At 45.1% G+C, this 12756-nt stretch overlaps 1 protein-coding gene across 1 annotated transcript in view; it reads right to left on the bottom strand.

The window, feature by feature from the left end:
* Clybl (citramalyl-CoA lyase) overlaps positions 1-12334 on the bottom strand; it is a 223200-nt gene extending 210866 nt beyond the window's left edge. Inside the window, exon 1 of the mRNA XM_021181768.2 lies at positions 12260-12334. Within this exon, the coding sequence (XP_021037427.1) occupies positions 12260-12315 (56 nt within the window). The 5' untranslated portion in view covers positions 12316-12334. The remainder of the gene's footprint in view (positions 1-12259) is intronic.
* Positions 12335-12756: the final 422 nt, after the last annotated feature.

The raw sequence follows: 12756 nt of genomic DNA, 5'->3' as shown, positions 1-12756 counted from the left end.
TTGTTTTTTGTTTTTTGTTTTTTGTTTTTCAAGACAGGGTTTCTCTGTGTAGCCCTGGCTGTCCTGGAACTCACTCTGTAAACCAGGCTGGCCTCGAACTCAGAAATCCACCTGCCTCTGCCTCCCAAGTGCTGGGAACAAAGGGGTGCACCACCACTGCCTAGCTTGCAGAGGAATTTTAATCCAGCAACATGGCTTCTCTGGGAAGGGATTACATCCCAAGACCTTCTAGGTTTGTGTGATCAGCTGGAATGCAGACGCAACTACACATCTTTAATCCCTCTAGCTGGAATACAGTCATGCCCTTAGTATGAATCTTTAATCCCAAACAATGAAGGTAAAATTAGTTTGTAGAAGGAGACAGTCATGTTTGAAAGTGATGTCTAATTGAGGGGCAAAATGACAAACAGTAAGATTTGACAGAATGAGTCAGGGATTGAGAGGCCAAATCTACTCCATCTTAGAACTGGAATCCATCTTAAAAGAAAAAAAAAAAAAAAAAAAAGCCTGAGAACTTGACCTGCAGCTGAACCCAAGTTGCACCTAAGTGCCATGGCTTGTCCTCGGCTCATACCCCAGAGTTAGTCCCTAGCTACTTCCTAGCAACAGCCAATCAAGATAAGTCTGACTGTTTCAGATGTACTTTCAGACCATTTGTGATTGTTGATGGTTTTGCTTCAGAGCACCCACCTGAGGGCTTACAATAGTCATTCTATGAGATGCTTGCCTGGCTGGACATCCCCCAGCTTGCTCACCATTTCCTATAAAACCTTGTCCTGATGAGGGTTCAGGGCTTCACCAAACCGTTCTGCTGCATCAGAGTCAGCTGTGAGCAAGCCCAAGCTTCAGCTTGTAATAGAGAGACCCTAGTGTGATTGCATCAGAGTCGGCTCCTGAGTGATCTTTTGGGGCTTGAGAACAGGCACAACAAGACAGGATACTCCAAACTCTCCTGAGAACAGACAGGAAAGAGAGGCAACTTAAAAGAACAGTGGAGGAAGGAGGGAGGGAGGGAGGGAGGGAAGGAGGGAGGGAGGGAGGAAGGGAGGGAGGGAGGGAGGGAGGGAGGGAGAGAGAGAAAGAAGAAGAAGAAGAAGAAGAAGAAGAAGAAGAAGAAGAAGAAGAAGAAGAAGAAGAAGAAGAAGAAGAAGAAGAAGAAGAGATTGAGATTACCAGGACAATTTTACAGAGACAGATTGCAGGTGAGATACGACAGAACTGGCCAGAGAATGAGGAGCCAGAAGATTAGAACAGATTGCCAAACGTTAGTTTGAGGCCAAGCAGATCAGTTCAGTCAGAACCCAAGAGAAGATAGGTTGAATCAGTCAGCTTGGAGAGGAGTTTGAGCCAGAACAGCTGAGTTGAACTGGCCAGCCAGAGTTCAGAGTGAACTAGAAAAGGTGAGTTATTCAGCAGTAAGCCTTCGAGATGACAATTACATCTGGTGAATAAAAGTTAAAGGGGGGGGGGGAGCTGAAGAGGTGGCTTAGCTGTTAAGAGCACTGGTTGCTCTTCCAGAGGTCCTGAGTTCAATTCCCAACAACCACAGGGTGGCTCACAACCACCTGTAATGGAATCCAATGCCCTCTTCTGGTGTGTCTGAAGATACCTACCGTGTAACTCATATAAATAAATAAATAAATCTTTTTTTAAAAAAAGTTAAAAAGGGGGTTGTAGGGGAGAAGAAAGATTAGAAGTTACCCAAATACTGGTGGGTGAATGAGTGCCCAAAATAGCACTATTTGCCAATGCCAAACAGCAGAAACAATTCAAGTGTCCATCAACTGATGGGAAGATAACCAACTATATACCCCAAACAGTGCACTATTCAGCCACAAAAAAGAAATACTGGTACATACTATAGCAAAAATGAACCCCAAAACAAAACAACAATGCTCTCAGCCTGCTGTGGTGCCAAGACCAAATCCAGATGACAAATGTGTCACTTTTTTTTTTCAATGTGCATTTGTGTTTTGCCTGCATGTGTGTTGGGTCTCCTGGAACTGGATTTAGGCAGCTGTGAGCTACCATGTGAGTGTTGAAAAGTGAACCTGGATCAACTGGAAGAGCAGCTAATGCTCTTAACCACTGAGCCATCTCTCCAGACCCTGATGTGTCACATTCTTATTTTTTTTTTAATTAATTTTTTTTTTTTTTAAATTTTGAGACAGGGTCTTCCTGTGTAGCCCTGACTGTCCTGGAGCATACTACATAGACCAGGCTGGCTTCAAACTCAGAGATCTGCTACCTCTGCCTCCTGAGAACTAAGACTAAAGGCATGAATCACCATTCCTGGCCTGATTTTACTATCTTTTTTTTTTTTTTTAAGATTTATTTATTTATTATATGTGAGTACACAGTAGCTGTCTTAAGACACACCAGAAGAGGGCGTCAGATCTCGTTACGGATGGTTGTGAGCCACCATGTGGTTGCTGGGATTTGAACTCCGGACCTTTGGAAGAGCAGTCGGATGCTCTTTCCCACTGAGCCATCTCACCAGCCAGATTTTACTATCTTTTAACTGAGTATGTATTTGTGTGTGCATGTGTGTGTTTGTTGGTATACACACATGCACATCTACTGAGATCAGATATGTGTGTGTGTGTGTGTGTGTGTGCACACGTGCACGCGCGCATCTCTGTGTATGTGTTGATATGGACACAGGAGTGTCCACCAAGGTCAGAGGTGTGGTGTGTGTGTATACATATGTATATTGACATGCACACAGGAGTGTCCATGAAGGTCAAGAGATGTATGTGTGTATACATGTGCATGTGCGTGTGTGCATGTGTACATGTATGTATGTTTGTTGGTTGGTATGCACACATGATGTGTCCACTGAAGTCAGAGGTATATGAGTGTGTGTGTGCGCGCGCATGCATTTGTATGTGTGTGTTGGTATGCACACATGAAGTGTCCACTGAGGTCAGAGAGAACTGAGATTTCTCTCATGAACACCATGCTGAGTCTCTACAGCACTGGAAATCAAACCCAGGCTTTGGTCCGGCCAGGTACCACCCCACCAACTCGATTCCAGCCCAGCAAGGCCTTTCCTGACAAAGCAACAGAATAAGCAGGCCACATTCCTGGTGTTGGGAATATTTGTGGCCTGGAGGGAGGTCAAACAGATACTTCTGGGAGAAGAAGTGATGGGGAAAGCCAGGCTGCATGAGGAGCGGATACAGAGGCAGCTGCTGGGGGTGCTGGGCTGCTGGGCTTTGTCACAGGGACGCCAGGGAAGACCTCCCTGATTGGTGACATCTGACCTGAGATCTAAGGAGCGAAATGCCCCAGGCTGGCATAGGCAGCCCAGGGCAGCAAGAGGGAAGGACACAGGGAACCAGAGTACAGTGCAACTTAAGTCTACTATCCACTTCTAAAAGGAATATTTATAGGGCAGTGTAGACTAGTGTCTTTCATTTGTCTTAAAGAACAAACAGGAAAACACTCCCACCTATCCTAAGAAAAACAGCTTGTTTGTGAGGGCTGTCCAGGACTGCAGAGATCAGCTACATCTCTATGGCTAGAGCGCCCTCTAGTGTCTCAGGGATAAACTACATTTGGCATTGGGGCTTCATGCTTCCTTTTTTATGTTAAACTTTTATTTTGGACCCAACTTAGCCTTCTCCAAAGGCCACTGTGAGATTAGATAATAAGGCAAGAGAAGTTTACATGCCTCTACATAAGCCCCCATTCCTTGTAATCAATGTGTATGTGACAATGTTTTAATTATATGCATACAAATAAATACATTTAAATACAATAAATACATTTAAATCTTTTATAAGCTCTATAGAGGGGCTCATGTTAAAGGGGAAAGAGGCCATTTTAGAAATATAGAACGGTTTTATTTTGTTGTTTGATTTCTAAGACAGGATCCCACATGACCCAAGCTTGCCTCAAGCTTGCTATTAACTAAGGCTGATCTTGAACTTCTGATCCTCCTTCACCAACCCCCAAAGGTTACCTCTGACCCCTACATCTGAGCTGTGCCATCAGCACCTGTCCACACACTCTCACACAGATACATACAAACAAATAAGAATTGTAACTTGCCAGGTATGGTGGTGCACATCTCTAATTCTAGTACTCAGGAGACAGGGGATCTCTGAGTTTGAGGCCAGCCTGGTCTAGAGGACAGCCAGAGCTACAGTGTGAGACTCTGTCTCAAACAAACAAAGAAACAAACAAAACAAAACAAAACAAAACAAGGAACTATAATTTTCAGAAAATGAATAAATTGAATGTGGTGCTCGAGAAGGGGAAGGGGCAGGGGCAGAGGGATAATGAAGGCTTTGTTCTCATTTATATTTTGCAGTATTGGAAGGTTGTGTCAATCAGTATCTGAAGGGTTTTGCAGCTACTTACAAAACACCAGCCATTCTCAGCGGCTGCCACCAACTCCCACATGCTTATAAAAACCACAGGGACATTGACTCTCAGCTCTTTATTATTAATGGGCACCTCTTTGGATCTCAGAAGCCTAGCTAGGAAAAAGACATGGTCTCCCCGGTAGTGGGTCAGAGTGCCAGCTGAGGCTGACTGTCAGAGAACAGGGCTCTTTGTACTCCTGGCACTACCAGCTCTGTAGCCCACATTCCGTGTCTGTTTTTCCAAGTATGGGACCTGCAAATACTGAGGAAGAGGTGCAGGCAGGCTCTACAAGGCAGCCTGCAATCCAGAATGTGACCAACCAGTCCTTCTGGAAGATGATTTGACAGCAAGCTCCAAAAGGCTGCAAAAGCCATAGGCTTTGAACCTGCAAGTTCACAAGTCAAGAGCTGCCTCCAGGGATCCCCCAGAAGGCAGAGGGAGATTGACGCCTGCATGTCCCAAGAAAGAAAACTCAGGGATCGAACAACTGTAGTTGTGGTCATACACAAAAACATGTATATACATGCAAAAATATGATAGTCTGTCTTCTAAAATAATCAGGAGGGAAACTCTAAAAGATGGGCTGGGGCACTAGCTCAGGAGCAAAGGCCTTGTCTGGCAGGCTTGTGTGTGTGTGCCGTGTGTGTGTATCATGCGTGTATAATGCAGGGAAATAGCAGATATCACTAAAGCATCCGCATTATTAGCTTAATAACCTAAAATAAGAACAAAATAAAATAAAAAGAAATAATGAACTCTTCTCTAAACCTGGCAGGAGGGGGAATGAGGAAAAAAGAAAGCTCAACTCTGAAGCCCATTTATTAACCGAACCATTTGAGAAAAGTTATTTAATTAGCTCAGTGCATTTTGTGTTGCCAATGCCAAAGAGCGGATACATACGCATGCACATGCATGTAACCCAGCACTAAGGAGTCTCTGGGGCTGCAGGATCACAAATTGCAGGCCGATCTTACATAGACAATGAGACCTTGCTTCAAAAGTGGAAAAGAAAGAAAGAAAAGGAAATATAACTTTCTCTACATTTCTGGAGGCCAGGAAGACCAGCCATTGTGCCTTCTCTCTGAGTCAACCCACGACGAAAGGAATGGTGGCCAGCAGGCACTGGCCGGGGCTATGCTAGGAGATAGGGCCCTTGCCCCATGCATGATACCTGGCATCCTAAGTTTGTCCCCAGTGCTACAAAAACAAAGGGGAGGGACAGAACTCACATGTGTACTTATGGGGCACTAGCTCAGAAGCAAAGGCCTTATTTGGCAGGCTTGGGTGTGTGCCATGCGTGTGTGTGTGTGTGTGTGTGTGTGCATGCCGTGTACATGTGTGCACATTAAGTATTACTTAACTATCTGTCTTGATATTTAGAAACAGGGTCTCACATAGACTAGGATGGCCTTGAATTCACTATATACTAAGGATAGCCTTGAACTTCTGATCCTCTTGTCTCCATCTCCAGAGTACTGGTATTGCGTGTGCACCACCATGGTCAGCTTATGTAGTATTTGGGATTGGACTGAAGCCATCACACATGCTAGGCAGGCACTCTACCAACGAGCTACACTCCCAGTAACCCCACCCCCGGCTTACTTTTATGACAAAGCCACTCTGAATCATGAACACAATTCCATAATATCAGCATCAGGCCCTTTGTGGGACAGAACCATCATGACCTAATTACCTCTTAAAGGTCCCACCTCTCAGCACTGTTGCTTTGGGGATTTCATTCCCAACACATGACTTTGAGGGACGCATTCAAACCACAGCAACAAGCTATAAAAGCAACATGAAATAAACTGAACCTGCTTGAATGGCAGTGGATTTATATTCATACCCAAGTGACCTATATGAAAACAAATACCATTTCCTCCATAATATCTTTATTACCTAATAAAATTCTAAACCTGTTGAGCCCACGAGCAAAGTGTAGAAAAACAAATGACTTACACCGAACACACCACAGCTGCCAGGAAAGGTGTATTGTTTTACAATTAGCAACACTTTTCCCCTTAATAAAATTCATCATACGTACCAGTAGCCCCTCCCCCAAGGAGTCCAGCTGTGTCTCAGCTTTCTCTCCCCATCCTCTTAGATGCACATTCCTGACCTGGTGTGCTACTGCACACCTCTTGGGAGATAGAGGCAGGCCAGTATCTGTGACTTTTTTTGGGTCAGCCTGGGCTACATAGTGAGTCCCAGGCCAACCAAAGTTACATAGTAAGACCCTGGTCAGAAACTAAATAAATAATGAAAGTGAAATATATAAACTTAAATAAATTAAAACAATGAATTACCAAGTTTGTGACACACTCCCACAAAACAATACTGCTAGCAAATAAATACATTGTTAGAATGCAGTCCAAGCCAGGCGTGGTGGCTCACGCCTTTAATCCCAGCACTTGGGAGGCAGAGGCAGGTGGATTTCTGAGTTCGAGGCCAGCCTGATCTACAAAGTGAGTTTCAGGACAGCTAGGGCTATACAGAGAAACCCTGTCCTGGAAAACAAAACAAACAAACAAACAAAAGGATGCAGTCCAAAAAAATCATTCTGGGTGCTTTGAGAAAACTCTAAGAATACAAGACCAGTGTCTTATGACCTCGATGTCCTCAAAACAGAATCGTTCTTGGACTGTAAGTCCAGGCTCCTCTCAGGTATAGCAGGTAGGAGAGAGTTCACTTCAGATTATTCATTACAATTGGCTACTGTCAGTTGTTTCTATGCCTCTATGGAAAAACATGGCCACGTGCGGTGATTCTTGAAAAACCTCAGAATATAAAGATTATCTGATGCTCTGAATAAAATTGTTATCACATGAGATTTTAGTTCACCTCATTTATCAGCTCCACTCTCTCAGATCCCACCAACTCTAGAGTGGCAAACAGCATGCACCCTCTCTGCATCTCCTTGAATGAAGTAGTATAAGTAGATTGGATTCATGAAGATGTAAATAGTTATATACATTTGGCAGCACATGAGCACCTATAAAAATAAAGTTCTGATATACTCTGCAACGTGGGCAAGGCTTCAAAGTGTTAAGCCAAGTGAAGGAAGCCACAAACCAAGGGGTGAACACTCGCAATGCAACGTCCAGATTGAATACAGGAGGCAGTTTCCTCTCCTCAGGGTTGGAGGCAACAGAAAATGCTGTGCATGAACTGATGATGAGTATATTACAATGTAACTATAAAGTTTATATTCAGCTGATGGGTGTATATTACAATGTAACTGTAAACTCTATATTCACCTGATGGGTGTATATTACAATGTAACTATAAACTCTATATTCTGCTGATGGGTGTATATTACAATGTAACTGTAACTATTCAAAATAACTTAAATAGAAAACGGCACATACACACATATGTGCGTGTACTTGTTTATTTGTTTATTTATTTATTTTGGTTTTTTTGCGATAAGGTTTCTCTGTTGTAGCCCTGGCTATCCTATAATTCACTCTATAGACCAGACTGGCCTTGAGCTCACAGAGATCCACCTGCCTCTGCCTCCCAAGTGATGGGATTAAAAGTGTGTGTCACCACTGCCTGGCATGTCTCCACTTTTTAAAGTGGCTTATTTTTATGTGTATAAATCTTTTACCAGCATGAATATCTGTATATTATATGTATGCAGTCCCCAAGGGGGTCAGAGAGGGCATCAGATCCCACAGAATTGGAGTTACTAGTTGTGAGCCAACATGACTCAGAGATCTGCCTGCCTCTGCCTCCGGAGTGAATGCTGGGATTAAAGGCGTGGGCCACCATGCCCAGCTCAAGATTTTTTTTTTAATATTTATTTATTTATTATATGTAAGTACACTGTAGTGTGTTACCGATGGTTGTGAGCCACCATGTGGTTGCTGGGATTTGAACTCAGGACCTTTGGAAGAGCAGTCGGCACTCTTAACCACTGAGCCAGCTCACCAGCCCCTCAAGATTCTTAAAATGTTAATTCCTCTGACTCACTGTATGGACTTAATGAAGTACTGATCAAATCCCAGTAAATTAGTCTGTGGAATTAACGAACTAATTCTGAAGTTTACGTAGAAAATCGAAAGGCCCAGGAGAGCCATCACAATACAGCAGACAAGACGGTCATAAAGAGAGTGCCTGCAAAGCAGTGGGAACATTGTCATACAGCCCATAAAGGCCTACAGATGCTACCAACTGCTGCTGGATGAAGAAGCAAGGACAGGTTCCTCAACAAACTGGCTAAAACAGCTGGCAGGGTCATAGATCTGAGATGCATACACAGCACCGTTTACCTTCCAAAAGAAAGAACAGGATTAGAAATATTAGATTAATCCCACAGATTAGAAATATTTCCCCTTTGAAATAAGTCTAAAGAGAATGCTGGGGAAAGCCACAGACTGGAAGAAAATATTTCTAAAATCCAGATCTGATGACAGACTGTAGCTGATATACACTAACAGCAAACTCAACAGTAATCAAATGACCAGAGGGTCCCCATTCTCCCGTAGGCTCACACAGCTTTCTGTGGGGAGGACTGTTCTCCACATACCCAGGAAGTGCAGACACCACCTAGATATCCTTTCACTCAACTCTGACATTTTACAGCCGGAGATAGTAAGTACCAGGCCCACACAATTAGGGCCCAGTCCCTCATGTCTGCCCTTACTTAAGATGTAAGCAAAAGCCGTAGGTGTTTTCCTTGTGTTTCTGATTGACGGACCATAAGTCAGAAGTTCCTAAGACTCCACTCTTTAGATCCAGTTCATTTGCTAGGAGGGCTCACAGAACTCAAGGAAACTGATTACAATCAGAGACCTTTTAAAGGATACAGATGAGCAGCCAGATAGAAGGATACACAGGGCAGGGTATGGGTGAGGGGTGGAAGCTTCTATGCCCTCACTAAACACACCTCCTTACAGAAAGCTACATGAGTTTAGCAACCTGGATGCTCTCCAAACCCTGGCCTTTTGGATTTTGATGGAAGCTTCCTTGAACAGACAGGACCAATCTTGTGGTTCCTTCTTCTCTGTCTTGTGTCAAATTGACAAAACACCCATCAGCACCGGTGTACTTTAAAGTCACATTGTGAACTTGCTGAAAAGGGCTGAACCCCACAGCCTAGCAGCTCCCCCAACACTCAAGTCACTCAGGAGAGTCCATTGGTTTAGGGTTCTGTTCCAGGAAACAGGGACAGAAACCAAATAAACATTCTTACTGTATCACAGTATCGAGCACAACACAATTCAGAAATCGGCAAAATAGCTGGGACAAATGTACAATGAATATACTCAGATGGCAAATCACCATTTGGAAGGTAGCACAAAAGCCTGACCTCAATGACACACTACCTCCAAGAAGGCCACACCTCCTAATCCTCTCCAAACAGTTCCACTACCCGGGGAACAAACGTTCAACTACATCAGCCTCTGGGAGCCGCTCTCATCCAAACCACCACAGCATCATCTAAGGGGATTTCAAACAAATTGAAAACAAGATACTACAGCCGCATACTGGTTAGAATTGTTGAACGTTCTTTAACCAGCAATGACAATGAGTCAGCAGAGTAACACATTCTCGTTCACAGATAAGACGGTGCAGCTACCGTGACGTCTTCTCATAAAGCTAAGCACAGTCTTCTGAGAAAATTCAACAGTCACATTCCTCAGTAATTATGTCTACACACAAACGCATGTGAAGGCTTCTGCACAGTCAACAAAAACTGGATGCAGCTAAAATATCCTTCAATAGCAAACTGTATAAACCAACTGTGGTATAGCTACACAATGGGATATTACTTGGCAATACAAAGAACTGAGCTATTAAGTCATGAGAGACATGAAGGAATTGCATATGTCTACTGTTAAAGAACCCAATCTAAAAAGACTACACACCGTATGGTTCAAATTCTTTGACACTCTAAATGAGATGGATCAGCAATAAAAGTATATGTTACGTAGGCCTGACAACCTGACTTTCATCCCTGGAGCCCAGGGTGGAAGAAAATCAACTCATGAAAATGGTCCTCTGACCGCCACACATAAACTGCAGTATGTTCATGCTGACATTCATACATACACACACACACACACTAAAGTAAATGTAAAAACTAAATTGTCTGTTGGGTAGAGGGTACCTGGGAAGAATGCAGACCAAGAAAAGCACCAATTGTATACAAAAGGGCTATGAAGAAAGAAAAGGGTGCTGACCTAAGCAATTCTAGGAATAAATGGAGCCCATGAGGCTGGAGGGAATCTAAGCACTGTCTTCTAGTGGGTGGACATCTTCCCAATGGGTGTGGGCTAATAATTCATATGCTTGCTAGGACTGAACAATTAAGTGCCTGTGTGGTAAACAGCAGGAGCTTCCTTACAGTTGGGCTGGTGCTTTACTGCCAAGCCTCAGGAAGAAGTTAGACTGCTCCCTGAGTGATGTGTTAGACCTGGAAGCATCCTAAGGACTCATGTGTAGCTTGAGAAATAGCTACAGATGGTTCTATATAGCAACTTTGATAGGTGTGTGTTTGTGTTCCCATCTATATTTCTTGGCTCTGTCAAGTGAGTTATGCTCCCTTCCTTGAAAGCGGAGTAATTCACATGCATCCAGCATGGTCACAGAGAACTGCATGAATGACAGAGCTCAGGGCAAACGCTGGTGGGTCAGAAACAGGGATCAGGACTTCTGGTCTAGAATGGCCCCTGGGTGTTCAGCAATGATTCAGACACTCTGAAAATAAGCAAAGAGCCACCAGAAGTAGCTCACTGGTCCCAGACAGCACTTACATCCTCTAGTGGGTTTACTAGGACCACACTAGCACAATTGGCTCAGTAAAGCCAAGTACCTGCCCTTGATAGAGATGATGCATGGTATGGGGGGCAGGGTGGTGGTGGGAAAAAGCAGTTTACACTAAGCTCCAAGCCTATTAGAAGTGGTGACTGCGTGCAGTCAGAACTGGTCCTTTCACACTTCAGAAACGGAATCTCTGGGCTGGCCCAGGACCCCTCCCTTACCAACACTCAGGTTCCAGGAGTGATTTTCCTCCAGCCAGGGTGCAAGGCCACAGATGAAGGAGAAAATGAGGTGCCTAAGACCATGTGGGCCCTGCCATGGATCTGGGGTAAATCATGAAGCACGACACAAAAGATGTAAAAACGCTAGACTGTGAACTTTGGCTCCATCGCTCCATGGGACTTTGAGACAGTCTCTGATCCTGTTTCCTTATAGGCAAGACACCTTAAGGGAGACCTCAGGACACGTGCAGTTAGCAGGTGTCATGAGGGAGAGTCCCTGATTGTGACAATCTACAGTTCCTTTACCAACTAGTATTGCTATGTAGGCCAGGCTGGCCTCAAACTTGCTATGTAGATAAGTGTAGCCTTGAACCTGAGTCCTCCTGCCTCCACTCCCCAAGTCATGGAATTCTTTTCAAATATCTACTCCAAAGCTGATGACGCAAGACGTAAAGTCTCTTGTTAAACCAAAGAAAACTTCAAAATATGTGCTCTTTTCACCTAAAAAAAAAATTCAGTGTTTTTCATGAGCAGATTTTGGCACAAGCTTTTTGGAACCCTCAGTCATTCTTGGCTGGGTAAGTGGGTCCAGAGAGCAACATTTGGGAACCACTGTGCTTCACATAGGTGGGGTGAGCGTCTCAGCTACTCCAGAGCGCCCCTAAGTTAGCGCGGTACATGCCAGATGCTGACAGCTCTGTCAACCCAGCAACGATTGTACCCATTGCCCGGGTCCACGCAAAGCCCTCCCACTGGGAGGCAGCAGCCGCAGCGACCTTGGCAGAGGTCAAGGACCGGAGGCACAGAGGTTTCGGGCTAGAGTGCCCATGCAGGCTCCAGAGACCACTCTGGCTACCGCCTTTGCCGTGCGGCGGGGACTGGGAACCTGAACTCACAGCCTGGGCAGCGCCGCCGCTCCACGAACCGCGTTCCGCAGCACGCACAACGCCATCTTCCCGACTGGCCCGCCTACGCCCCGCCCTCGCCCCGCCCATCTGGATTCGGCCACGCCCGCCCTACCAGGCTTAGCCCGGCCCCCGCTTGCCACAGCCCAGGCCTGTCCAGCCGGACTCAGCCCCACCTTGCTTCTGCTGGCGAGGCCCCATGCATCGCTTCCCTTTCCAAAACCACGCCCTCCCTCGTTAGCCACTCCAATCCTCTGCGAGCCCTGCGCGGCTCTGCGCGGAGGCTTTGGTGACCCAATGTTCGGCCCGCTTCTGAAACGAGTTAGGGAAACTTGGGTTTTCTCTGGCAGAGCAGATTCAGGTTTCCGAGGGGCTTTTTTGCTGTTTTTATTACCAACGTGCCCCTAACACAGTTGGTGAGCCTGCTGTGGTGCACAAGCTAAAAGTGGTCAAAGCAAATGGGCTCTACCTGAAAAGGAGCAGGCTTG

This window comes from Mus caroli, unplaced genomic scaffold (genome assembly GCF_978045245.1).
Source record: "Mus caroli unplaced genomic scaffold, Mus_caroli_1 scaffold_12, whole genome shotgun sequence".
NCBI lineage: Eukaryota > Metazoa > Chordata > Mammalia > Rodentia > Muridae > Mus > Mus caroli.
This window is presented reverse-complemented; position numbering and strand designations above follow the sequence as displayed.